The sequence below is a fragment of the Eptesicus fuscus genome, chromosome 13, assembly GCF_027574615.1.
Source record: "Eptesicus fuscus isolate TK198812 chromosome 13, DD_ASM_mEF_20220401, whole genome shotgun sequence".
NCBI classification, from domain to species: Eukaryota; Metazoa; Chordata; class Mammalia; order Chiroptera; family Vespertilionidae; genus Eptesicus; species Eptesicus fuscus.
The window spans coordinates 78,275,768-78,302,432 of NC_072485.1; the positions used below are offsets into that span (position 1 = coordinate 78,275,768).

Sequence of the window (26,665 nt, forward strand, 5' to 3'; positions counted from 1 at the left end):
GTGGTTTTTTTTTTTGGGGGGGGAGGTTTAAAGGAACTTTTTAAAGTATCAGTAATGATGGCTGGGTCTTGGAATGGCGCTTACTCTGTACAGTCCGCGGGCTAAACTTACACATGCAATGTCTCACTTAATTTTCAAAAACCTGAGGAAGTACTATTGTTACCCCCAGTTTTGCAAAGGAGGAAAGCGCGGCTCAGGAGATAGAATAACTAACCGTGCCCAAAGTCACAATACCCAGGTTTTCCTGCCTAGACCCTGAGCTGAGATCCTTGCTCAAACCATCCAGTTCCCATTCTTTCTTCCTGAACTTGGCGTGCAGTGAGGGACAATGGTCCTATCGCTGCTAGAAGCGACCCTAGGGGTCCATCTGCGTCAACCTCCTTACTTGAGAGAGAAGGAAACTTGGACTCAGTGATAAAGGGACTTGTCCCTCGGGCCACACAGAGCCGGGTCTGCTGTGCACCGGCGTTGAAACGTGCACTGGAATTCCAGCCCAAGGCGGGGGGGGGGGGGGGGGGGGCGTGGAGGGGGGGGGTCTGAAGGCAGATGTGAGCCCTGCGTCCTGGGTCCATCACAGACAGAGCCGGATCCAACCCCGGGCGCGCCAGGTGCCGGGCCCTGCGTTACCTGCAATTCATTCACCTGCGGCGCCAACTACCCCGCGCCCCGGGAATTCCTGTCAGCGGCGCACAGGCCCTCGGCCAGGGGTGACCAGACGCTGACACGGAGTCAGGCTTCCCCTCGCCGGACCCCTTCAGAACGCGGAGGCCCTCGAGCGCGCGGACGGAGGACCCCAAGGAGAATTGGGGAGCGCCAGTCCGGGAAGCAGGGCTGCCTGGCCTCCTCCCCGCAAGCCCTTCCTTTCCCCCCTCAACTGGCTGCAGACCTGGTCTAACGCCGGGGCACCTGAGGGGGAGCGACAGCTTCGCGCTCCACAGTCCAGCTGCCGGGCCTTAGAGGGGCGAGGTTCCCATGGAAACCAGAGGAGGCTCTTGGCGCCTGCGCCAACGCGCTAGGCACTCTGGGAAACGTAGTTCCAAGACTGTCACGCCGGGTGGCCGAGAGGAACTAACGCAAGATGGCGCCCGAGCGTAGCGGGCGGTTCAGAGTCGCTGGGTTTGCGGGCCCTGGCGCCGCGGGCGTAGGAGAGGCCGCGGAGACCTGAACGGCAGTTTCTCTTGGCAGCCGCGGCTCTGAGGTGTCTGGGATGCGGGGTGCAGAGACGGGGCGCGTTCTCTTCGGCGCGTTCAGTTTTGACTTTGGAAAACGTGTCCTGACGAGGGGCCGCCCTGGCTCCGGGCCTGTCCTAGCCTGGGCTGAGCCGAGCCCAGCCCGGCGGAGGGAGAACGTTCTGAAGGTGGGAGCTGGCCCAGGAGGAAGCGACAGTACGAGGGACGTTAGCTCACAAGTGTTCAAGTCTGGGCTGGGCGACAGCGGCTGCTCCTGAGAGGCTCCTGTATCAGGTGGGAGTTGAACTGGGACTCCGGGAGCAGAGGTCGTCCTGATCCTCCCTACCCTACCGCCCCTTCTTCCCCAGAGCTCCCAGCGCTTCCCACCCGGCCTCCTTGGGCTTGGCCGCGAGCTCAGTGCAGGGACTGCGGAGAACCGCCCTCTGGTCTGAGATCTAGAAACCCAGGATCTGATTGAGGCTCAGTCAGAGACTCGGTTACTTCTCCGGGCCTCCGTTTCCTGACTTTTGTAAAACAGTGGTAATTATAAAGCTTGCCCTTTCTTCTCTGGGAGTGTTGCAAGGCTCATATGAGATGACATTGAGGTGTAGGCTGAACAGTCCATTCGCTGTATATTGGTGCAACTTCTTGGGAGGAAATTAGGCAATGCCTTTCAAAATTAAAAATGCACGTAGCCGTTGCTTCAGCAATTTTAGAAATATGCCCCATAGAGTTAGAGGCCATGTGTGCACAAGAAAGTATGGATAAGGGTACTACTTGGAATGGGAAAAAACCAACAACTTAAATGTTCATCATTTAAGTTCACTTAAGTAGATGATGGGTTCCATCAAATAGAATGTGTGGTTATCCTATATAATAAAAGGCTAGTATGCAAATTGACCAAACAGCAGACAGTTGCTATGATGCTCATTGAATGCAGGAGCTGCCCCCTGGTGGTCAGTGTGCTCCCATAGGGGGAGCACCGCTCAGCCAGAAGCTGGGCTCATGGCTGGCGAGCCCAAAGGTGGTAGTGGTGGTGGTGGTGGTGGTGGTGGTGGTGGCAGGAGCCTCTCCTGCCTCTGTGGCAGCACTAAGGATGTCCAACTGACAGCTTAGGCCCACTCCCTGCGTGGGCCAAAGCCGTCAGTCAGACATCCCCTGAGGGCTCCCAGACTGTGAGAGGGTGCAGGTGGGGCTGAGGGACCCCACCTCCCTGAGTGCACAAATTTCATGCACCAGGCCTCTAGTTTTAAATAAGACAGAGCAGCAGCTCCTTTTGCTCAAATAAATGCTTTTTATTCTTTAAAAAATAAATAAAAATAAGGCAGAGCTTTTTATACTGGTGTGCAACTCTTTGTGATATGAAAAATTTTTCAAAGTGAGAATAGTATGTTACCATACTACAATTTATATTTTTTAAAAGAATACACAAATATATTTGATGACATAAGCACAGATGTCTTTGGAGCGTCTCAAGAAGCTGGTAACAGTGGTTGCCTGTGAAAGATTGAAGGATAGGATCTGAGGGACACTTTTAATTTTATGTCTTTTTTTAAAAACTATTTTTTGCCCCTTTAACAATTTGTGAGTTTGTATATAGAGAGTTTTTAAACATTTGTCTGCATTTTTTATGCAGTTTCCAGTTTTTGTTCCCCTGTGTGCTGAACTCTTACTTCTCAAGAGTCCTCCATAGACTCTAGTGGGCCCACAGCTCTGAGTTCACAACTGGACCTTCCTGACACTGTCCCTTCCACCTGCCCCCAGCCTCGGGCTGCTGAAAGGGGAATGTGGGTGAGATTCATGGGTGGCTATAGGGGGACACACAGTCCCTAGTGTTTGTTCAGCAGGGTGGACCAGCTAAGTGAATCAAGAATCAGAACTAACTTCTCTGTACCCCACCGTATGACCTTTGGCATGACAACCACAGACAGGAACAGATGATTCTTCTAGAGAGCTGAATTTAGAGGCTGAATTCTGTCAGTGCATAATGACATGTATTGTTAAAATATCAAAGTGGGAGGGGGTGCTTAGGGATTTCCTGGTCTCATCCCTTTGTTTTATAGAAAGAAACAGAGACTTAAGGTGAAGTAACTTATAAGTGGTAAAGCCGGGGTTAGAACCCAAGCCTCTTGCCCCTCAGTACTCTAGGATTAGTGCACCAGGTTATGGGTAAGAGACTCATTCTTAAAACTGAGCATCAGGCCCTAGCTGGTTTGGCTCAGTGGGTAGATCATCAGCCTGCAGACTGAAGGGTCCCGGGTTTGATTCTAGTCGAGGGCACATGCCCAGGGTGCAGGCTCCATTGCCTGTAGGGGGTATGCAGGAGGCAGCTGATCAATGATTCTCATCATTGATGTTTCTCTCTCTCTCTCCCTTGCCCTTCCTCTCTGAAATCAATAAAAAAATATTTTAAAAAACAAAACGAAACTGGGCATCAGGTCTCAAATCAATGAAAACATTTGGTGCCAGCTCTACTGAGGCTTGCTTTGAGGGAAGGAGTTGCATACCCACCCACCCACCCACCCCCAACCAAAGTAGTGTGGCATAGGACAGAGAATGTGATCTTGGAAAGAGGGGCTACCAGTGACAACGATGGAGCCACTTTCTCTTCTTGAACTCTACAACTAAGCAGAAGGAACCCCTAGGCTAAGGGGAAGGCCCATCAAGGGTCCTTCCCTTGCAGTCACAGTCCAGCTTGGAAAATCAGACTCTCTTTATGTAGCAGGAAAGGGGTTCTTAGGACCCAACGTGTGCTCAAGAACTAGCATCAGGTGTCCAAAAGGAGCCTTAATTTTTGGAACAGGCTTGGTCCTGTCCAGGCAGGTGTTGGCAGCCTCCACTTCCTCATGAGTAACTCCCTTCAGCTGTCCCAACAGAGCAAGCACCTACTGCCCAATGTAGACTTGTTCCCCTGCCGACCCACCTGAGGGGGCGTGGGCAGCGGACATTTACCTGGGCCCTGCCCTAGGAGATGAGGGAGACAACACTGGCCTCCCTCCTTTCCCGTTCCTCCTCCCACCCCACCCCAAACAGGCACATCTCAAGACACCTGGGAATTGTGAGGAGACTGGAAGGAGTAAAAAGAGGCTAGACTCCTTGTGTAACCACAGAAGAACTAGACTGACAGTAGATGGCTTCATCATAAAATCAAAAATAATATGAAAATTTTTTTATTTCTAAGTACAAAGTCAGATACTGTTAAGACTGGAAAACTGGCCAGAGGCTATGAAGGACAAAAAGAGGACTCTCTTTGGCCTGGTGCCCTGTGTCCCAGGGCCTTGCCATGGGAGGGAGGTGGGTGTTGGGGGGAGGGGAGGGAAGGGGCAGCAGCCGGCTGGCTGTAGGGTGTGTGAGGGAGGCCAACCTGCCAGCCCCATCAGAGGGCCCAGCTCTCTGCTCCTCAGAGCTTCCCAGGACTGGGGACTGAGGACTGAGGTTACTCTAGACCTCTGGAGGCCACTGGTTCTCTGGCCTAGAGGGCCCCAGGAAAGAAGGGGCTAGAGATGAGGCAGACAGGAGTGGGTGAGGGAGGGAGCATGAGGGAGTACTGGGGAACTTTTATTCCATGGCTGCAGGTGTTTCAGGCAGCGGTTGAGAATGCCCCCCAAAGCACCTTCATTCTCTCTACTATATCCCCAACTGCAGAGCAAGTCTTGAGCCCTTGGACAGGTGGACATGGGTCTGAGATTTAAGGCTGTAGAAGCTGAGGCTGTAGTGAAGGGGGCCTGGAACCTCCTGGGGAGGAGCTAAGAGGAGTGCAGACAAGCTGACAGGAGTGAGGAGTGCTCATCCCAGGAGCTGTATTCAGGCACCTCTATTAGTGTCTAAGGGGGCATAGGCATGAGTGAGGGCTCAGGCCTCGCCCTCCTCCCCACTGCCATCCACGCTGGCCTGCCTCACCACCTTCCTGAGCCTGGGTGTGGAGGAATAGCCAGCCTCCCTCTGTTCCTGCTCCTGCTTTTGCTCCTGCTCCTGGAAGGCCCGGGTCCGGCTGGCCACCAGGGCGGCGCTGTTGAGAGCAACCACAGACTGGCGGGACTTCAGGGCAGGCCAAGGCCCCTTGCAGACCCGCCTGCCTCCCTTGGCCTTTGAGACCTGAAGAAAGGGCTGTGGAGGGTCTTCATCTGAGGTTTCACTTGAAGAGAAAACCTGGAAGGGTGAAAGTATAAGGAAAGAGAGTCATAGAGCACAGAGCCTGGAAAAGGGTGGGTGCAGAATGTTTGTTGACTGAATACTAAAAAACTGAGCTACTCATGAGTCGCATTTCCCTAGGAGGGAAGACCCATCGCAGCCCCACTGCCCTTGCTCCTCAGCCCTCACCTGTCTAAGCTTTCTGGCCCCAGAAGCCCTCCTTAGCTTCTCTGCACCTGCCATGTCATTGAGGCCCCTACTTCCTCATCTTGCCCCCTCTGCCTTTTTTATTAGAGAGAGAGAGAGAGAGATTGATTTGTTGTTCCACTTATTTATGCATTCATTAGTTGATTTTTTTTAAATATTTTTTTTACTGATTTCAGAGAGGAAGGAAGAGGGAGAGAGAGAAAAATCAATGATGAGAGAGAATCATTGAATGGCTGCTTCCTGCACACCCCCACTGGGGACAGAGCCGCAATCCTGGCATGTGCCCTTGACCGGAATCGAACCGGAAACCCTTCAGTCTGCAGGCCGACGCTCTATCCACTGAGCCAAACAGGCTAGGGCATTAGTTTATTCTTGTTTGTGTCCTGGCCAGGGATTGAACCCACAACCTTGGTGTGTTGGGACAAGGCTCTAACCAACTGAGCTACCCAGCCAGGGTCCCCCTCGGCCTTTTGACAGTCATTTGTGAAACACATTCCAGGTGCCAGGGCCCTGAGCTGGGTGTGGAGTGAGGACAGCCTGCCTTTAGGACCACCCACACCCATCCACCCACCATTCCTTCTTCCCCATTCTTCCACACCCAGGACTACCTCCTGCAGCAGGCTCTCCCAAGTGTTCCCTCCCTCTGAGATGAGCCCTCCTTCCCCCAGGTCAGCCAGGACTCTGCTCGCATCAGCGCTGTAACCCCTCTGCTTCTCCTCCTTTAATATGTTGCCTCTCAGATGTGGGAAGGGCTGCCAAGATCATCTTATCTACCCCCATCGAGGGTCAGCAGTCAGTGGTCTAGCTCCTGGCCTGGGGAGGATGCTTACTGCTCAGCTGGGCAGCCCTGCCCCTTAGGAAGCAAATCCTTTTGCCAGGCTGAGAGCTGCCTGCAGCCTCCAGCCGGGGCTCACTCCCACGGGGCCCCCTGGATGCCTTGGTCCCACAACTGCTCTCCAGCCCCCATGGACGCGCACTCACCTGCCCTCTTTAGGCCTCCTCCGCTGCTCTGAGGAGACCAGAGAGAACTGCCCAGGGTATGGTCCCCATGCTCAGGCCCCCTTGCTCGGGGCTGAAAGTGGAGCACCAATCCTGGTCTTTCTCCATCCTCCCGCCACCTGCCCCTCCTCTTGGTCCCAACCCTGCCGCAGCCTGGGCCCCTTCCTTAGCCCAGCCTCACCTCTGGCAGGTCCTCAGCCCCTGAGGCGCTGTCCGGCTCTGAGGGGGGCTCCAGGAGGCTGATGGACCGCATGACCCCGCGGAGGTTGATGCGGGGCCTTGGTCCAGGCTCTTCTCTCGGGGATGCCTGGCTTTCCTCCAACCCCATGGCCATCACCTCCCCACTGCCCCCTGGTTCTGGCGGGAACAGTGGGAACGGTGTAGAGACCTCCGGGGCCAGGGACTCCTCTGGGGAGACCCCACCCACTTTCTGCTCCCAGACATGGCTCTGCCGGCTGTGAGGAGATGGCCCTGAGTCAGCTCGGAGTGACCCAGCAGCCATCCCCAGCACCCTGTCCCCTTGTCCTCCACTCTACCTGGCAGTCAGGATGCCCTGGTAGGTGTGCAGCTGGCGCAGGAAGCCTGGGTTGGGGCGGGCGATGGGCCGGAGCTCCTGCACATGGCGCAGAGCCTGCTCCAGGCTCCAACCGTACTGCTTCATGGCGTAAGCTACCACCGTGGCCGCCGAGCGGCTGACACCCATCTTGCAGTGGACTAGCACTCGGGTGCCCTGCGCTCTGTGGAGGCAGGACATGGTTAGCCCCTTCCCGGCCCCTTGCTGTGAGGGCCCTGCAGTATGGGGGAGGGCAGGCAGCGGACAGACTCACAGACTCGCTGCCAGGCAGAGGGGGAAGGAAGCAGCCAGGAGGAGGGCGTGGGAGCTCTTGCCGCTGGGGGTGGGTAGGCAGTGAGGTTGGGGACACCTGACCTTGCGGCCTCCACAAAGCGGTGTGTCTCCTTCCAGTGAGGCAGCAGCTGGGCTGACTCTTCGTCCCAGAGGCGCACATTGTGGTAGGTGAAGCGCTCGGGGTAGAAGTTGTCGATCTCCCGGGCCATGTTCAAGATATGACTGACCCTGCAGCAGGGAGTGCGAGGCAGGCTAACATGGCCAGGGGCTCCAGGATCACTGGCCAGGGGACCTAGCGGGCCTGGGTGTTTCTGTTTAGTCCTTGGTTCTGAGTCAGGTGGGGTGGCACAGTTACGATGGGAGGAGGTGATGACTGTAGCCCCGAGCCCATCATTTCACCCCACTGGGCTTGTGTCCCCTCTAGTCCCGGTAGCTGCTGGGCTTGACTGCAACCCTGGGCCTTCTGTTCTTCTCAGAAGTCAGTTTGAGAACAACTGCTGAGCTAAGCTGAGATTGGACGGTCTGCAGCAGCTGGGTGATGGGCCCTAACTGGTGGACAAATGATAGGAACTTATGGGAGCCAGCAGCCAGGTCTCCCCAGGAGAGGGGCACTTCCACCCCCCTTTACAGTGTGGGAGGGAGAAGAGGGGGCCAGGGAGCCACAGCATGCCAGCAAGGTGGTGGTTCTTTTCTGGCCCAAGACCATGCTGAGGGGAATGGCCCCAGGCTCGGAGTTGGAAGCTGAGTTAGCAGCTGCTGAGGGGAGTCTGGGGGTTTCTGACCAGGTGGCCCCTTGAGGGGAGGCCAGGCAAGGGGGATGACAGGCTATGGGCAGTCTGAGGGGGCTCGGAACCCTACCTGTTTCTCTGCAGCTCTTCCAGGTTCGCTGCATTCCACTCCGAGCCCTGTGGACAGGGAGAGAAGCATCATTTTCCCCCCCACCCCCCCCACCCCCCCCCCCGCACGCACGCACGCACGGCACCGGCTGCAGCTGTCCTCACCTCCCGCCCTCACCCTGCAGCTCACCAGGTAGAGGTGGGGGAAGATGCGGGAGGCCCGGTCTCGCTGAGCCATGAGCAGCAGCATCTGGTTATCGATGAAGTCGCGGTACTGCTGGAGAGGGTGACCCAGGCGCAGCTCCAGGGCCTGGCGGATCTGCAGGCAGGAAGGACAGGAGAGGTTCCTGATGCCCCACCCTTCCCTCCAGGGCTTCTGGGGACGGTACCGCCCATCTATTCAGAAGAGCTGAGGCCAAGCACCCGGGACTGGCTCAGGACAGGAGCAAAGCTAGGTGGGAAGACTCCAAGGGGAGGAAATCTGGCTCCCAGCTGGAGGGTTCCTCCACCCTATCCGAGCCCCGCTTCCTCCCTGGCCCCGCACCCTGCCCACCTCTTTGGAAGTGATGCTGTCCAGGTCACTGGTGTCCAGTACCTTCCATAGCTCGGCCCGGATTGCCTGCTCCATCTCCTCCTGTTCCGAGGACCTGGGAGCCGAGCCCGTCAGTCCAGGGGCCCTTTCCCTGCTTTGCCATGGCACACACCCCCCCCCCCCCCATTTCCTCCCTTCCCTGTACTGACCTGCCAGGCTCAGCACTGGGAGGCCGCAGAGACTCCAGGTCAGCCATGGCCATCCACTCGTTGAGACAGCTCTGGTCAGAGCTCAGTCTGTCCTGGTAGTGGCTGGCCCAGGTGAGGGCACTGCCCCCTGGCACAAGACCACTGCCTAGAGCCGCCTCACATGCCTGGTGCAATACCTGGAGTGTGGCCCTGGGACAGAAGAGAGGCTGGGTCACACTGTCCTCCCTGCTGCCCCTACCAGGACCCTGCAGCCATCTCTGAGGAGAGGCCAGCTGAGGTTGGACTACCCCAGCTCTTACCACATGGTCTGGATGGAGATCGGCTTGAAGATTCGACTCTGCCCACCAGACGTCACACTGAAGCCCCTGAGGGAGAGCAGGTAGGGGTGGAACCCCACTCCAGGCCCTGGGACGGTGCCCCTGAGAGGCGTACCCACTAGCCACCTCATGAGGCTGGTCCTCAGAATATGTACACATTTGAGCTTCAAAATAAGCCCCTTTTGCCAGATACGGGGCGGCTGAGGCCCAGAGAAGCTAGGTGACTTGCCCAGGATCACACAGTAAATCTGAGGTCGAGCTGAGAGTAGGCCCAGCCTGGAGTTCCGCAGCAGCTCCCCAGTGCCCCACCTCTCCATCATATACATCACACCCTCTGCCTCTCCTCTCTCCTTTCCCCGCCCTCCAGTTGCCATCTCTTACCCATCTCCATCGAGGTACACCTGGGTGTCACTCCAGAGAGGCAAGACCAGGCCCAGAGTGCAGCTGTAGGAGCTGGCAGGACACAGAGGGAAAGCCATTATTCCCCAGCACCTCACTTCCTTGCCCCCTCCCTTCCTCGCCCTGCTCCCACCTGCTATCAGGGAAGTCCACTCCCAGGAGGACTGTCTCATCCTGGCTCACACGGTCTCTTGTGGAAACTACCAGCAGGTAGCGGAGCCGAGGAGGTCGTGCTGCCTCCAGCTGGGCTGCCTGGGGGAGGTGGGAAGACAGAATCCCAAGGTCACAGTGGCCCCGAGGACCCTGCCCCCCTCACCAGGACACACACCTGGGCCTAGAGCAGACCTGCTGTCTGCTCCCTCCACACCATCCCCTTCTTCCCAGACAGCAGATCAGTGGTTACATTCCAGGGGTTCCCAATTTTTGAATTTTATGGTCTAATAAAATGTTTTAAAAGATTTTCCTTAAAGGGTGTATGTGTGGAAAAAAAGGGGAGAATGAACCTGACAAAGATTGCCCATTTTTTATTTTTGCCTGGGAAGGAGGTTTAAAATAAACCCTTTCACTTGCCATTACCATCATTTCATTCAAGAAATGTTTCTTACCAAAGAAATAGGAAGGACACAATCTCACAATAAAAGATGGTGTTTCCGTGGAGTAAATTCAGCTCTACAAAGACTGACTGCACCTTCTTTTTCTCCTTTTGCTGCAGTGAGATGTCCCACAGGCATCGGGGACTAGTCCTCGCGCTCCCACCTGTGTCCCACCCGCCACGGGCCCCTCCAGCACACCAGCTCCTGGTGGGTGCTCAGCAGGCGCCCTGAGCACCGGTCCATTATGGGCAACTCACACTGTTAGGAAGGTCTTGCTGTGGTTGCCCAGAAACCCGTCCCTGTGCAATCCCAGCTCTTGGGCCTAACTGGGCCCTACAGGCTCATGCAGAACAAACCTCCCGGTCCTTTCCCAGCCCTTCCGGCACCTGAAGATAGGACCTCTCCCTGTTAAACAACCCAGTTGTCAGGGTTTGGGCAAACCCTCCACTCCCCAGGGTGCCCCCTGCCCTCACACCACTGCTCCCCAGAGACACACACTGGCTCCATTCTGCCCTCCCCCCCTCCCACCCCAGGGATGACTCTTCCCCCTCCAAGAGGGCCCTCACCAGGCGAATGTCGTCCTGCGGCCTCAGCAGCTCCACCATGAGGTGGAGGTGCTGACTCTGCTCCTGCTTCTGGGGGCTCTGGGGCCCGTGCCCATTGTCTGTCTGGTCCCCGGGGAGCTGCTCTTCACCCGAGGGTTCCTCCGAGGGCTGAGGGCTGGGCTCAGCTGCATCTCCACTGTCCCCTCCGTCCTGCAGTCCCAGGACAGCCCCATGGAGCACTGCGAAGCTCTGCCTGGCAGGGCAGGGGAAACCGTTTTGGCCGGTTGTACCTCTTAGGACAGAGGTCCATCAGAATCCCCGGGAGGGCCCGTTAAAACAGGTGCTGGCCCCATCTGCATCGAGTCAGCAGGTATGGAGTGTGGAGACCGGAGAATGTGAATTTCCAGCGAGGGCCCAGGTGATCGGCCACCACATTCTAACTGAGCATTGCTCCCTTTTTCTCTCCGCCTGCCTAACTCAAAGGGCACTGGACGCTGGATGGGGACCCAGGAGTCCTCAGGTCCTGCAGTCCCATCTTGCCCTTTGGCTTGTGGCCACTGGCCTGAGCCAAGGTCTAGCCTAATGGGTGAAGGAACCCCAAATGATCAGGGGAAAGATGAAAGCAAAGGCAGCCAGGTCGGAGCACGAGCCAGCCATGCCCTCTGGCAACACTGCCCCACATAGCCAGTGGTTGGCTGTGCTGCGAGCCCTCCGGGATGGCCGTGGCTAGTGCCCATACAGACTAGGCGCTCCATCAACATCAGTTCCCCTGCGCTCCGGATGGGGGTATCTGTGCTGGGGGGAGGCGCTTACCTTCGCTGGAGCCGACTTCTCCGCTTGGAGGCCTGGTCCTGCTGGGAAAGCAGCAGACCCCAGGGCAGAGTTAGGGGATGCTGGGGTGGGGGGAATTCCCCGCCCCCAACCCTATGGGGAGTGGAACCAGAAAAGGTGCCAGATACTCTTCCCACCCCAGTCTACACCCCACCGGAGGCACTGGAGGAGTCCAGCCCGGGTCCAGGTAGGGCAGCAGGGGGGTAAAGGTGGGTGGGGTGCTAGAGTTTGGCCCACATCTGGGGCACGAAGTGGGTAGGGCCTCCACTGGCTGGTCTGGAGCACAGAGCTCCGCGCCTTGCCTTGGTCAAAGTTCCTGGGAGCCTCAAGACCCCCCACCTCCAGCTGAGACCCAGGGTCCTCCTCCCCCCACCTCCGCTGAGACCCAGGGTCCTCCTCCCCGCACCTCCAGCCTTGAAGGGAGGCTGCCCGTAGGCAGGACGCGCTCCCCCGGGCCCGGCTGGCAGCCAACTACGTGGGCAGGACCACAGCAAAGCCAGACTCACCGAGGGCCCCACCGGCGTGGAGTAGCCGCTGGCCGGGGGCGAGCGGCTCACTGTGACCAGAGCCATGGGGTCAGGCGGGAGGCACCTGGGCCGGCACTGGGCACAGAGCCCTCCCACAGCCACACGGACAGTCCCTGCCCAGCAGGACCAGGAAGGAGAGACCAGAGCCACCCGGGCCTGGCACCTCCTCGGGGGCGGCCCTTAAAGGGCCAGACACCCGTCCTGCCCGGCCTGCGTAGCCGGCACCGCAGGGCCGCCGCCCCACCCCGCCCCTCCGGCCTCCTCGGGTTCTGCCCGCCTCGTCCCCGCCTCCCAAACACGTTGGAGGCGGAGCCGGGGGCGGAGCGCAGGTGAGGAGGCCAGCGACCCGCGGAGAATGGGAGGTTTGGTCCCTCCTCCCAGGAAGCACCCCAACCCCAGTCCTCCCTGCCCCGCCCAGTCAGGTCACCTGGACTCTGCTTTGGGCCTCAAAGGTTCTGTTACCTAGCAAAGGTGGGTCCTAGGGAAGGCAGGACCGGGGGAACACAGGTCTTAGAGAGGATCAGACACAGCGGGTCTTAAGTTGGGGGGGCACCCCAAACCTATTTCTCCATGCTGGTTGACCCTTGTGCTCCCGCTCTCAGCGTGAATCACTGGAGACTTGCGCGCGGGGGATCCTCAGGGCCACCTTGGAGGTGAGCAGGGTGGGGCTGAGCAGGTTCGCAGAGGGAAGTGACTTGCCCAAAACACTTCCTAGACTGTGCCCGAGTCAGAGCAGGAACCCAGGCCCGGGGGGCAGGGGGCTCTGGCTGTAAGTAGTCTGAAGGCTCCGTGTCGCCCCCTCCTGACAGGAGCAGGAGTGGGTTCTGGGAAAGCCAGACTGGGTGGCAGGAGGAACCTGGATCTTCCGTAGGTGGCACAGGCTCAGGGGAATTGATTTTTATGAAGCACCTACTTGACACATGCTGGCTCCTTTTACCCTCCCTCCCGGCAGCCCTGGCGGGGTAGCAAGTGGTCTCATTTTACAGCTGGGGAAACTGAGGCTCAGAGAGGCTAAGGGGGCCGTGGCCAACATTTGAACCCAGGTCTGACGCCATCACCCATAGTGTCTCCCCTCAGCTTCCACCCAACTGAGCAGAGCAAGCCTGCCGCTGAAGGTCTCTTTATTTCCATCTTGGTCTCCAATGCAAGCCCATCCCCAGGGCTCCAGGCCCCAGACTCAGCAGCAGACAGTTTATAAATAAATAAGTTACAAAAGCGGGTGTGGGGGTGGCCTGGACAGCCCGCCCAGGGGCTGGGCAATCAGAGCTCAGTGTTCCGTGAGCGAGAGCCGCAGGATCCGCTGTAAGTCTTCCTCCTCCTGCTGCCCTCGCCGTTCCCGCTCCTCCTGTTCCCGTGAGGACAACTCCAGGGCCAGACGAAGCTGCTCCTCAAAGCTTGGGGGGGTCGGGGCCAGGGGGGTCCTGTGAGGGGACCCCGGGCCCCTGGGCTCTGTGGACATCTGCAGGCTTTCCTGGAGGGCCCTTCAAGGAACGGTGTGAGAGGGAGAGCAGACAGGTGAGCACCAAGGCTGCAGGAGGAGGCCGAGGGCTGGGACATGGCTTTGAAGGACAAGGACAAGGACAGGGTGGCTGGGTCCTGGGAGATCAGAGCGAAGAGACAAGGTGGGGCCCTGTCTTCCCATCCCACACGCCGCCTTCGGTGCTGGGGAGTGATGCTAATGGAAGGTGACCCTGGGACAAGCACCTCCCTGCCACCCACCTCCACCAGCCAAGGACCTCACGGCCCTGAGGTAGGGCAGGGCTGAGACGTGGACCTAGGAGGTCCCAGAGGACTCACCGCTCCAGCTGAAGCTGTTCCTCATAGGCCATGGCTCGGGGAGGAGGGTGGGTGCCAGGCCTGGTGTTGGTCAGGGCTTCCCAGACAGTCACCTGCAGCAGCCAGAGCCCAGCGCTGTCATCTCTGCCACCCCTGCCCATAGCCAGGCCCCGCCCTGCCCGCACCCCACCTGCTCCGCCTCTGTGCCGGCCTCGAGCAGGCTCTGCTGGATGGCGAACTGCAGCAGGTCGTCGTCCTCGTCGCGGAGGGGCTCGCTGCGCTCTGCGCCCAGCACGCTGTACCCCTCAGGCACCTCGAACACCGAGGGGTCCACCTCGCATGGGAAAGGGCTCCCTGGGGGGACAGAGAGGCCACGCTCAGCCCCCAGGACTCAAACACCAGCAAGTCATGCGGCCCCCTCCCTCCACAGCAGTACCTGAAGCGGGGACAGCAGAGCCAGGGGCTGGCACCCACACCGAGCTCAGAGGCTCGTCACAGCCGCACAGGTTGCTGAAGGTGATGCGGGCATTGAGCACATGGAAAAGGGGAATCTCTGTGAGGAGACAGCCAAGCCTGAGCCACTGCGGCCACACACCCACCTGTGCTGGCCCCTGGGGCCCATCCACCCCACTCCCTGGAGCTGCCTGAGGCCTCCCTGCTGCCCCGCCACCCTCTCACCAATCTTGACTGGGAAGCCAGGTGGCAGGCGCAGGGTGATGAAGTCCCGCAGCTTGGCAAAGTGAGCGTTGCTGATGGCCATCAGGTCAATGATGGGTGTCACCTGGTCACCCAGGGAGAGCGGGTGCTCCTCGCTCAGCCACAGTGTTGCCTTGAATCTGCCCGGCCAACCGCAGGACGTGGGTCAAGGAACCTCTGGTGGCCCCTCTCCTAAAGCCCACCCACTCCGGACACCTGCCTTTCCTCTGGCCTTCTGCCTGGCCTGGGTTCCCTCTTCTCTCCTCAGCTGCCCCTGCCTGCTTCCCCCAGGAGCTTGTGACCTTCTGGTCCTATGGCCTGAGCCGCCCCCAGGCCCTGGGCTCAGGCTGGAGCCTATGGTAGTTTGTGCTAGCTCAACTCGTCCAGATGAGGGCAAGGCTGGGCTGCTGGCTTCAGTCTGAGCCTGGTCTACAGCCCTGACCACCTCCTCAGCCCACAGCGGGCCAGCACAGCCACAGGTCAGGACTGCCAGGGTTCAGATGCACTGGGTGGCTGAGAGAGGCTCCTGGGACAGTGCTGGGCCCATCATAAGCTCCATGTCACGGCTCATCAGACCCTCCCAGTGCCCAAGTGTGACTTCTCAGTTACTGAGAGGCCAGGCTCCGGGAGAGGAAGATCGTTCCGTGGGCCACGAAGCCAGGAGGTGGTAGAGCTGTGGGCCCTCCCCACTCTGCTCCAAAGCTGGCCCCCAGCAAGTGCCATCACATTTCATAGAAACCCATACATGGGTGGTGTTGCCTGCTCATTCATTTGCTCGTTCACCAAAGAAGAGTGGCCAGTCCTCTGGGCCAAGTCCCGAGCCGGATGCTGAGAGTGGATCCCCTCCCCTGCAGGCCCATGTGTGACCGGAGTCTGTCAGAGCTCAGGGGAACCAGGCAGGGTCCCTGTCATTGACGGCAGTCCCAACTAGTCCCGGGCCTCACCTCTGTACTTTGCTGGACATCTCGATGGGGCGGCCGATGTTCCGTGACTCCAGGCTGAAGTTGGGGTCAAAGTATTCATCGGGGGAAATGGCTGTGGGGTTGGTGAGGCTGGCTGCCTGCTGCACAGGAACCTGGTGGGCCCCAGGACCCCGCTTAGCGCTCAGGACAGCACCTGCCTGGCCCTGCCCAGTGGTCCCAGCCCCTGCCCCCAGCCCTGGCTCACCCCATTGTGGGAGGAGTGCTGCTGGGCCATCCCGAGGAAGGACTGGAACGGAGTCTTCCCCCCTAAGGAGAAGGGTGGGAGCCCATGAAGGGACTTTAGGCCACTGACCCCAGGCTGCCCCCACCCACCATCCACCCTGGGAGCCTCCTGTCAAGTGGAAGACTGAGCAGACGGGAGTGGGGTGACCCCTCAGCTTGTCCCAGATACTCTGGCCCCCCTAGACCAGGGTGATCCCACCACATGGTGTGACTGGGCAGCAGCAGGCGCACCTGGGTTTACCTTTGCTCCTCGACTTGTCCTGATCAGAGAGGTGCTCCGTGCGTGTGCGTGTCACCAGCTCCACATTGATGGCACTGTACACCTGGGGAGCGGGGTGACAGGGGGAGCTGGGGACTCAGAGCCTGTTCCCCACACTCAGCCTCACCAAGTCCTGTCCCCAGGGGCCCAAGTCCTGTCCCCAGGCACAGATGAGAGCTCGCTCCCCACAGTGGAGGAGATGGCAGGGTCTAAACCCTGGGAAGTCACTCATGACGGGAAAATGGTCTGCTTTCATCTCAGTGACTTGGGTGGGGGACCTGTGCCGTGGGCAACCCCTACGTGTCAGTAGGCGCTGGGGGGTTGGGCCCCATTGAGTTCCCAGGGCCGCACAGGGCTTCCAGCCCACAGGCTCCTCTGCCTCTCCCTCCAGGTGGTGGGCGAGGAGAAGGAGTGGAGTCCTGGGCCTTGTCCTACCCCAGCCCCCACCACTAGCCTCTCCTGCCTTGGCCTCGTAGCCGCTAACGGTTTCCATCTTCTCAGACCGCCAGCCCCAGATACCACACTTGTTCCTGAAACAGACCAAACAGGAGTTCATGAGGCCCTGCACCCCGCAACCCTGGCCAAAGCCTTCCCTTCCTAAGACTCCCTCCAATCAGCCTTCTCACTGTGAAACATGCAGGGACCTGGAGGAGGATGCCTGGACAGCTGGGATGACTGGACAAGGACTGGGGACTAGAACGTGCTGAGGCATTATTGTTAACTTCGTTAGGTATGATAGTGTTGGGCTGGGTTTAAAAACATCCTTGTGTGTTAGAGTCACGTGCAAACGCATTTACTGTTGAAATGATATGCCATCTGGGATGTACTTTAAAACAGTCCAGGAAAAAAGAAAAAAGGTGAGGAAGGATAGATTCAACAAGACGGGCAAAATGTTTAGTAAATGTTGAATTTGGGAGATCATACTTTCCTCTCTTCTTTCATAAATATTTGAAGTTTTCCATGATAAAAAGTTGAAAATAAAAGTATATCTGATTCAACAATAATAGTTGGAGACTTCAATATCTCCCTTTCAATAATGGAGAGAATGAGTAGGCAGAAGGTCAACAAGGAAATAGAAGACTTGAACAACACCATAAACTAGACTTACAGACTTCCTTAGAAAACTCCACCCAACAACAGAACACACATTCTTCTGAAGTGCACGTAAAATAGTCTTCAGGATAGACCATATGCTAGGCCATAAAAGAAGCCGCGATAAAACTTAAAGGACAGATAGCACACAGTGTGTGTCCTCCAATCACAATGGAATGAAACTAGAATTCAATAACAGAAAAAAGATTCGGGAAACTCACAAATATATGGAAAGCAAACAACACACTCCTAAATAACCAAAGGATTAAAGAATAAATCAAAAGGGAAATCAGAAAATACTTTGAGATGAATGGAAATGAGAACACAACATGTAAAATCTTATGGGACACAGTTAAAGTAGAGCTTAGAGGGAAATTCTTAACTGTAAATGATTATATTAAGAAAGAAGAGCCCTGACAGGTTTGGCTCAGTGGATAGAGCATCAGCCTGTGGACTGAAGGGTCCCGGGTTCGATTCCGGCCAAGGGCATGTACCTTGGTTGTGAGCACATCCCCAGTAAGGGGTGTGCAGGAGGCAGCTGATCGATGTTTCTCTCTCATCGATGTTTCTAACTCTCTATCCCTCTCCCTTCCTCTCTGTAAAAAATCAATAAAATATATATTTAAAAAGAAAGAAAGAAGAAATCTCAAATCAATAATTTAACCTTCCATATTAAGATACTGGGGAAAAAGCCCAGTAAACCCACAACAGGCAGACGGAAGGAAATAATAAACATTACAGTGAAAATTAATGAAATATAGAATAGAAAAACAATAGAGAAAGTAAACCAAAAGAGAGTTCTTTGAAAAGGTCAACAAAATTGACAAACCTTTAGCAAGATTGGCCAAGAAAACAGACAAGACTCAAATTACTCAAATCAGAAATAAAAAAGGGGCCATTGTTACTGACATTACAGAAGTAAGGATTATAAAAGTATACAAATGAATAATTATTCCCAAACAAATTATATAATTTAGATGAAATGGACAAATCCTAAAGGGACAAAACTATCAAAACAAATTTTTAAAGAATCGAATAGACTTGTAACAAGTAAAGAGATTGAAGTGGCAGTACAATAACTACCCACAGAAAAGCCCAGGCCCCGATGGCTTCACTAACGAATTCCCACCAAACATTTAAAGAATTAATACCGCCTGGCTGGCGTAGCTCAGTGGCTGAGCGTCGATCTACAAACCAGGAGGCTACGGTTCAATCCCCGGGTTGTGGGCTCGATCCCCAGTGTGGGCCCTGCAGAGGGCAGTCAATCAATGATTCTTTCTTACCATTGATGTTTCTATCTCTCTTTCCCTCTCCCTTCCTCTCTGAAATCACCCGAGGATATTTTTCCATTGATTTTTTAGAGAGAGTAGAAGACAGAGAGAAATATCGATGTGAGAGAAACACATCGATTGGTTGCCTCCTGCATGCGTCCAGACCAGGGCCCAGGCCAGGGAGGATCCTGCAACTGAGGTACGTGCCCTTGACCGGAATCAAGCCCAGGACCCTTCAGTCTGCAGGCCGACACTCTATCCACTGAGCCAAACCGGCTAGGTAACACTGCCTAACTTATCCTATGAGGAATTGCCCAGATACTAAAACCAGACAAAGACATCACAAGAAAAAACTACAGACCAATATTCTTTATTAATATGAATATAAAATACTAGCCAACCAAATCTAGCAACATATGAGAAGAATCATACACCATGACCAAGTGGACTGCACCAGAGGATACAAGGTTGATTCAACATCTGAAAGTCAACTGATGTAACATATATCAATAGAATTTTTTAAAGTTACATGATCATACCAATAGACACAGAAAAAAAGCATCTGACAAAATTCAAACACTTTCATAATAAAAAAACATTTAACAAAGTAGAAATAAAAGGAAACTTCCTCAACTTGATAAAGGGCACCCACAACTAACATCACTCTTAACGGTGAAAGACTGAATACTTTTCCCCCAATGTCAGAAACAAGACAAAGCTGAAACCGGTTTGGCTCAGTGGATAGAGCGTCGGTCTGCGGACTGAAGGGTCCCAGGTTCGATTCCGGTCAAGGGCATGTACATTGGTTGCGGGCACGTCCCCAGTGGGGGATGTACAGGAGGCAGCTGATCGATGTTTCTCTCTCATCGACGTTTCTAACTCTCTATCCCTCTCCCTTCCTCTCTGTAAAAAATCAATAAAATATATTTTTTTTAAAAAAAGAAAAAAGAAACAAGACAAAGATGTCTGTTCCTGCCACTTCTATTCAACATTTCACTGGAGATTCTAGCCAAAGCAATTACACAAGAAAAAGAAATTAAAAAAACAAAACAGGTTGGATAAAAAGAAGTAATACTATCTCTATTAAATGATGACATGATCTTACATATAAAAATCATAAGAAATCCACTAAAAGTCCATTACAACTAAAAAATGAGTTATTTGAGACGAGCAAGGTTGCAGGATACATGATCAATACACAAGGATCAACTGTATTTTTATATATTTGCAATGAACAATTTAAAAATGTAACAAAGAAAACAATTTCAGTCACAACAGCATCAAAAAGAATAAAGTACTTAAAAAATAAACTTATCAAAAGAAGTGTAAAAGGTATACAGTTGATCCTTGAACAAGGGGGGGGTTAGTGGTGCCTACTCCCATGCAACTGCAAATCTGTGTAACTTCTGACTCCCCCCAGAATTAACTACGGTTGGCCCTTTGCATCCATGGAGTCAACCAACCGCGGCTGGGAATTCGCAGTTGTGAAACGTTGGTTGAAATTCAAATCAGAATCCCATCTGATTTCTTTGTAGAAACTAACAAGCTGAATTGGGAATTCATATGAAATTACAAGGGAATCAGAATACCCAAAATAATCCTGAGAAAGAAGAACAAAGTCAGACTCACACTTTCCAATTTTAAAACTTACTACCAAGCAATATCAATTAAGACAGGGTGGCACTGGAACAAAGACACATATATAGATCAATGGGATAGTGTAGAGCAGGGGTCCTCAAACTTTTTAAACAGGGGGCCAGTTCCCTGTCCCTCAGACCGCTGGAGGGCCGGACTATAGTTTAAAAAAAACTATGAACAAGTTCCTATGCACACTGCACATATCTTATTTTGAAGTAAAAAAACAAAACGGCAAAAACACCCGCATGTGGCCCGCGGGCCGTAGTTTGAGGACGCCTGGTGTAGAGGGTCCAGAAATAGACCCATACATCTATGGTCAACTGATTCTCCACAGGGATGTCACACCATTCAATGGGGGGAAATAACAGTCTTTTTAGCAAATCGTGCTGGTACAAGTGAATAGTCACAGGCAAAAGAATGGAGTTGAACCCACCATATATAAATATTAACTCAAAATGGATCAAAGACCTAAATGTAAGAGCAAAAACTATAAAACTTTAAAAAGAAAATATAGGGGAAAATCTTCATGACTTTGGTTGGATTTGGCAAAGTATTGTTTGATATGAAACTAAAAGTACAAGCAAAAAAAAAACCAACAATAGGTAAATTGGACTTCATAAAAATTAAAAACTTTTGTGCTTCACCCTGGCCGGTGTGGCTCCGCTGGGGGTCATCCTGTGCAACGAAGGGTTGCTGGTTCAATTCCCAGTCAGGGCAAATGACCAGGTTCCAGGCTCAGTCCCCGGTGGGGGGCGTACAGGAGGCAGCCAATTGATGTTGCACTCACACATCAATGTTTCTCTTCCTTCCTATCTCTCTAAAAATCAATAAACTATCCTTTAAAAACAAACAAACAGCCCTGGTTGGTTTGGCTCAGTGGATAGAGCGTCACGTCGGCCTGTGGACTGAAGGGTCCTGGGTTCAAATCTGATCAAGGGCACATGCCCAGGTTTTGGGCTCGATCCCCAGTAGGGGCATGCAGGAGGCAGCCAATCAATGGTACTCTGTCATCATTGATGCTGCTCTCACTCTCTCCATCTCCCTTCCTCTCTGAAATATATTTTAAAAAATAATAAATAAATAAATAATAAAAGAAAAATGCTGCCTCTAATACCATCTTAATATGTTTTTCAAAATAAAAACAAACAAATATAAAACTTTTGTGCTTCAAAGTACACCATCAAGAAAGTGAAAAGAACTCACAGGATAGGAGAAAATATTTGCAAATCATGTATCTGATAAGGGACTTACCTAGTATATCTAGAATTTATAAAAAGAACTCTTACAACTAAATAATAAAAAGATAACCCAATTTTGCAAAGAATCTGAAGGGACACTTCTCCAAAGAAGATATACAAATGGCCAAAAAGCACATGAAATGATGCTCAACACCATTAGTCATTAGGGAAATGCAAATCAAACCACAGTGAGATACTACTTCACACCCAATAGGATGGTTATAATCCAAAAATAAGTAAGTGAACAGTAAGTGTTAAGTGAGGATGTGGAGCAATTAGAATCCTCATACACCACTGGCAGGAATAGAAAATGCTAGTCCCTCTGGTAAATAGCCTGGCAGTTCTCCAATTACACATCCAGTTACCACATGACCCAGCAATTCTACTCCTAGGTATATACCCAACAAAAATGAAAATATATGTCCATACAAACATTTGTGCACTACTCTTTATAGCAGCATTTTTCATAAGAGTCAAAAGGTAGAAATAATCAGAATGTCAATGGACAAATGATTAAACAAAATGTGGTATATTCATACAACCTATTCAGCCATAAAAAATAATGATGCAGCTTTATGCTACCAACTTGGATGAACCTTGAAGACATTATGCTACATGAAAGAAGCCAGTTACAAAAGACTACATCTTGCCCTAGCTGGTTTGGCTCAGTGGATTGAGCGTCAGCCTGCGGACTGAAGGGTCCCAGGTTCAATTCCGGTCAAGGGCAGATGCCAGGGTTGTGGGCTCGGTCCCCAGTGTGGGGCGTGCCGGAGGCAGCTGATTGATGATTCTCTCTCATCATTGATGTTTCTCTCTCTCCCTCTGCCTTTCTCTCTGAAGTCAATAAAAATTTATTTATTTTTTTTAAAGAAAAAGACAACATATCATAGGAAATGTCCAGAATAGGCAAATCTATAAAGATCAGTAGTTGCTTAGCGCTGGGGGAGGGAATAAGGGGATGGGAGTTCATAGGTAAAAGATACAGGGTTTCTTTCTGAGATGATAAAATGTCCTAAAATTAACTGTGGTGATGGTTGCATATCTGTGAATGCACCAGAAGCCATTGAATTGTTGTACACTTGAAATAGATAAGCTGGATGGTATATGAAAATTATATCTCAATGAAACGGCTTGGTTTTCCTTTTAGGTGTTTCTGAAGTCTGTTGTTGGAACTGGGGCATATGTTGTCACAGAAATACACTCTGGCCGGAAGGGTCAGGTTCCTAGGCTGCCCACAAAGGCCTCTGGCCCAGACACAGCTCTACTACTGAGGAGCCAACTTTGGTTAAACAGCTGTCCTGAACCACAGCCCAAATCCTTGTTGTTATGGGAAAATATGCGAGGTTAGGAGTCAAGAAACTGGGGCACCCTGACCTAGCCTCTTCCCCAGGAAGGCAGCTGCCAGTATAGACAGACAGGTGCAGGCTTGAAGGTTGCCACAGGATGCTTAGGTGGCCAATCTTCGGGGGACACTGGGCCTGCAGTGACCACCCCCCTCATCTGAGCAGCCTCTGCAAGTGGCTCAGCCTCCCAGAGACCTGCACCAGGAGCCTCAAGGGCACCACCCGCAGTGCGGCCAGACCCCAACTAACCTCTCAAAAGCCACATTCCGAGTGTCCAGGTGGGTGGAGACGATAGGAGAGGTGAGGCGACTGGCCACATGCTCCTCAGTGGGCCGCATGGCGGCCAGCAGCACCTCTGGCTCAGGTGGGGCCAGCCCCAGCGTCTCCGTGTGGACCACCTGCCGGTCATGGTCCACTTCCATCACCAGGGCCCCTGCCTCTGCCAGCCAGTGGATGTAAGAGGAGAATAAATCAGTGCCAGGCCCGAGGCAGTGGATGGGGACCCATCATGATGCCCTCAGCCACCTGCTGCTAAGTGGGTGTGGCCTCAGCCCTGGGTCCCCTCCGCCCCAAACCTCCATAGCCACCTCTGGAGAGTGGAAAGAAAGGACAGCAGTGTCTTCACAAGCCACAGGAGAATCTCTGGAGCCCGCGGCGAGTCTCCCAGAGCTCACCCTGGCCCTTGAAGATGAAGCTCCTCCGGCCACGCTGCCAGGTCATGTGCTCGAAGCCCAGGAGACTGGTGTCCACCCGGAGGCTCTCACCCCGCTTCCATACGCGGTACACGTCACTCGGGCACATCTTGGACACGAGGGGCACTGCAGGGGGCACAGAGGTCACCAGGGTTCTTTCCCTAAGGTCCCACCCAGGCCCCTTGGAGCCGAGCAGTCCCCACTCACCCCAGCTGGTAAACTCCCACTTCATCTCCACGTAGAAATCAGGGGCCTGAGATAGATCAGAGCGCCGGTCAGGGCCCTGTCTGGTTCTGGGGGCCAGTGGGCCTGGGCAGCTCCTGTCTGCAGCCCCGTTCTGGGAGCCGAGCCCCTCAGCAAGTCCTGATGCACTGGCATGGCCCTGTATGCCCCCATCACAACCATCCCCTCCCCAGGAAAGGGTGGGCCAAGGGCTGCCCTAAAAAGGCCTTCAGCAATCAAACTATAAGATCTGAGGGCCAGTCTCAACCTGGCTGCTGGCGTGCTGGGGGGGCCCCCGAGGGAGCTCCTGACTGTTCTGGATCCCAGAATCCTCATCTGTAAACGGAGCACAAGGACCCCCTCTGGGCCTGCCCCTGGGATGGGGGGAAGGAGGTAGTGTGCTCTCTCAACCCCCCACCTCCCCGGGTGCTTTGAGAAGGGTGGACAGGTATTCCAGAAGTGCAGGCCGCATCCTAGAGTTGGATGAAATCCTCCCTCCAGAAAATCTGCCTTCACCAGGGAGCCCACGGTCTAAAGCTCTGTTGAGATTTCTGGCACTAGGAGACCCTTAATGCCGGTAAGAGCTTTCCTTCCAGAAGACCCACTCTTGTCCCTGTGGGCCTGTGCGCCTCTCTTTCCTCCGTGACCCCGGGCTGGGGTCATCAGAGGGACTTCGGGGGTGAGGGCATGTGCTGGGGAGTGGGAGTGGCTGGGGAGAGGTCCATGGGGGGAAAAGGAGACATCTATAATACTTTAAACAATAAAGAATTTAAAGAAAAAATAATAATCAGAGATATCGATAGACAGACACACAAAAAAGCGGGGGGGGGCGGGGGGACTTCATCGGCAGTGTTGGGAAAGCATGCTGCACAAGCCGGGTGCCCTTCCAAGGCCAGGCCAGGCAGGGGTGACCAGGGTGACCGCCACGCAGCCCGTCAGCCCCCTGCCACGGCCCCCGACTCCTCTCACTGGCCACCCCTCTGTGCCCGCTGTACCTGGCGGAGTTTGTGGAGCAGTTCCGGAATGCCAGCCAGCCTCTGCCTGGCCCGCTGGTAGTCCCGATACTGGAGCACCACCTGCACCATCTCGGGGTCCCCGGTGCTGACTGCCTCCTGCAGGACTGGGGGCACCAAGCTGCTGAAGGGTGCTCTCTTGATGGCCCCGGGTCTGGTTACTCACCCACCCCACGTCACCCTCAGGGAAGCCCGCCTGCCCTCCGCAGTACCTGCCCAGCCCTGACAGCTCTCTCTGCCCACGTTGGCATTGTGTCGAAGGAGGACTCTCACAGACTCCAGGTTCCCCAGGGAAACGGCCAGCTCCAGGGGGGTGCGCCCCCGGGGGTCCTCCTGCTCGATGTCATGCTGGGGGAGGTGGGACACTCAGCACAGGGCAAGGAAAGCAAGGCAGAGGCCAGAAGACCCCTGGGCTGAAGAGTTGGAAGCCCCCCTGGGAAAGGAGGCGGACAGGCGGTGGAGATGGCAGGGGGCGCACCTAGTTGGCCCTGCAGGGAGGGGCAGGGGCAGGTGGGAAGGGCCTGCCCGCCTCTCCGGTGCTTTGCCAGGGACAGAGCTGTGGGCCCAATGGTGGGGCCTGGCCAGGCAGAGGTAGAGCTGCGGCTGACAAGAGTTTGGACCGGCCTGGGGACCAGGACCGGGTTGCTCCTTCTCAGCCTGGCTCTGGGGTGGCGTGGCGAGAGATCAGGGGCTGGGTGCAGTGTGAAGCGGGGAGATGGGCGAGGCGCAAGCGAGAGGGACAGGTCACCTGGGCTTCCATCGGCCCGGGGAGGGGGAGCAGGGAGGCGGCTGCGGCGCCGGGCGGGGACGGGAGGCCTCCAGGATGGAGGCCACGGCTTTGGGTGCGGAGCCCCGAGGACGGCCCCGGGTGCCCGGTGGGCCTCACCTGGCGGCTGTGCAGCGCGGCCTCCAGTTCGCGGTGCCGGTTCGCCCAGACGAGCCGGTGCAGCGGGAAGGTGGGGCCCGGGCCGGCCATGCTGGGCCTCAGCGCCGCATCCCGGGCGGGCGGGCGGGCGTGGCGAGGGCGGCCCGGCCGTGCCTCTGCTTGGAGCCCGGCGCGGCCCCCTCGCCTCGCGTCCTCACAGCGCCCCAGCTACACCCGCCGCAGCCCCCGAACCCCGCGCCTCCGCGGCAGAGGCGGCAGCGGCGGCGCAGGTGGCGGGGAGGGCGGGCCGGGGGCGGGGCTGCGCCGGGGCGGGGCGGGGCGTCGGACCGCGCGCCCCTCGCCACCTGCAGCCATGGCAACCGCAGCCGGGCCCGCGTGCGCGGAGGTCTGGCGGCCGCGCTGCCCAGCCTCGGTGGCAAGAACGCGCGCCAGGGCGAAGCCAGGCGCGGCCTCTGCGGAAAGAGGGTCTGCGGAGGGCGGTCCGGAAGGCGGGGCCTGGCTACGGCTCCGTCCGCGGCCTGCAGGGGGCGCTCCAGCCCAGCGTAGACCCCGCCTTGCGGGTCCCGCAGGGGAAGGAGGGGGACCAGGGGTGGGGCGTCTCGTCGAGGGGCGGGGACTGGGACCCCGGGACGTGCGCGCGCAGCGGGCTGCCTTTCTGCTACGCGAGGGTTATCGTATTTCTCCAGCGGTCCTGCTGGCCCCGTCCCCCTTCCTTCCCCTGCCCGCCTCCCGCCCTCCCACCCCGGCCACTGTATGATGGCCAGCTCAGCGTGAAGCAGGGAGCCTGGCGCGGCCCCCTCGCCTCGCGAGGGACCTGGGCCCGTGTCTGGTGGTGGCTGCACCGCAGGACTGGGTCCAGCCCTGCAGGAAGACGGCCCCCAGGGCCCCGAGTCAGGAACAGGGGCACTGGGGGTGGGGAGGGCAGTCCTGGCCAGCTCTGACCTCTCCTGGTGGAGGACTGTCCACGGTGAACGGCTTTGACCCACCGCGTGGATCCCTTTGGCAGAGGCTGCCCTTCGTTGCCAGTGTCAGGAGAGGAAGGAGAGTTTCGAAATCAGAGCCGGCCCCTCCACCCACACCGGAACCAAGGTGCAGGCCTCCCGGCCTTAGCCTGGCGTCTGGCCCTGGTCTTGTTGGGTGATGAGGCAGCCACCAGATCTGGCCCCCTTCACCCTCTTCCCGCAGGCCTGCT

General features: G+C 55.6%; 2 protein-coding genes and 1 long non-coding RNA gene across 6 annotated transcripts; 1 reads left to right on the top strand and 2 right to left on the bottom strand.

Moving 5' to 3' along the window:
• Window positions 1-1,070: 1,070 nt before the first annotated feature.
• LOC114233515 (uncharacterized) lies at window positions 1,071-9,786 on the top strand. 3 transcript variants are annotated; one of them, XR_003619658.2, is made up of 4 exons: window positions 1,071-1,198; window positions 8,561-8,644; window positions 9,172-9,309; window positions 9,615-9,786. It is a non-coding gene; the product is annotated as an uncharacterized LOC114233515 (long non-coding RNA). The 3 variants fall into 3 exon arrangements; XR_008557976.1 differs by lacking the exon at window positions 1,071-1,198 and adding an exon at window positions 7,800-7,873; XR_008557975.1 differs by lacking the exon at window positions 1,071-1,198 and adding an exon at window positions 8,318-8,382.
• SSH3 (slingshot protein phosphatase 3) lies at window positions 4,305-12,375 on the bottom strand. Of its 2 annotated transcripts, none has more exons than XM_008146876.3 (14): window positions 12,122-12,375; window positions 11,598-11,635; window positions 10,806-11,037; window positions 9,780-9,898; window positions 9,629-9,700; window positions 9,230-9,295; window positions 8,931-9,119; window positions 8,743-8,836; window positions 8,380-8,508; window positions 8,212-8,258; window positions 7,435-7,581; window positions 7,043-7,243; window positions 6,688-6,961; window positions 4,305-5,318 (listed from the first exon to the last, which is right to left on the bottom strand). In XM_008146876.3, exons 1-14 carry the CDS (start codon window positions 12,185-12,187, stop codon window positions 5,022-5,024), a joined length of 1,971 nt encoding a protein of 656 aa, XP_008145098.1. In that variant the 5' UTR covers window positions 12,188-12,375; the 3' UTR covers window positions 4,305-5,021. The 2 variants fall into 2 exon arrangements, with proteins under 2 accessions (XP_008145098.1, XP_054581346.1); XM_054725371.1 differs by having other exon boundaries at window positions 11,598-11,638.
• Window positions 12,376-13,282: 907 nt separating this feature from the next.
• ANKRD13D (ankyrin repeat domain 13D) lies at window positions 13,283-25,582 on the bottom strand. The gene is made up of 15 exons (XM_008146877.3): window positions 25,474-25,582; window positions 24,800-24,935; window positions 24,570-24,694; window positions 23,560-23,605; window positions 23,335-23,478; window positions 22,910-23,099; window positions 16,542-16,608; window positions 16,061-16,142; window positions 15,782-15,843; window positions 15,559-15,689; window positions 14,597-14,754; window positions 14,355-14,471; window positions 14,109-14,272; window positions 13,940-14,031; window positions 13,283-13,623 (listed from the first exon to the last, which is right to left on the bottom strand). The coding sequence occupies exons 1-15, from the start codon at window positions 25,561-25,563 to the stop codon at window positions 13,410-13,412; spliced, it is 1,818 nt and encodes a 605-aa protein (XP_008145099.2). The 5' UTR covers window positions 25,564-25,582; the 3' UTR covers window positions 13,283-13,409.
• Window positions 25,583-26,665: the final 1,083 nt, after the last annotated feature.

What these genes read in the sequence shown, in the direction of transcription:
- ANKRD13D (XM_008146877.3), bottom strand. Translation starts at nt 25,563, where the DNA reads ATGGCCGGCCCGGGCCCCACCTTCCCGCTGCACCGGCTCGTCTGGGCG. An exon ending in TGGCTTCCCAGTCAAGATTG is followed by an intron (nt 14,472 to 14,596) that starts GTGAGAGGGTGG and finishes GTCTCCTCACAG; the next exon opens with AGATTCCCCTTTTCCATGTG. An exon ending in CCGGCACAGAGGCGGAGCAG is followed by an intron (nt 14,032 to 14,108) that starts GTGGGGTGCGGG and finishes TGGCTGCTGCAG; the next exon opens with GTGACTGTCTGGGAAGCCCT.
- SSH3 (XM_054725371.1), bottom strand. Translation starts at nt 12,187, where the DNA reads ATGGCTCTGGTCACAGTGAGCCGCTCGCCCCCGGCCAGCGGCTACTCC. An exon ending in CCACGCCGGTGGGGCCCTCG is followed by an intron (nt 11,639 to 12,121) that starts GTGAGTCTGGCT and finishes CTGCTTTCCCAG; the next exon opens with CAGGACCAGGCCTCCAAGCG. An exon ending in TCTTCCCCCACCTCTACCTG is followed by an intron (nt 8,259 to 8,379) that starts GTGAGCTGCAGG and finishes CCCTGTCCACAG; the next exon opens with GGCTCGGAGTGGAATGCAGC.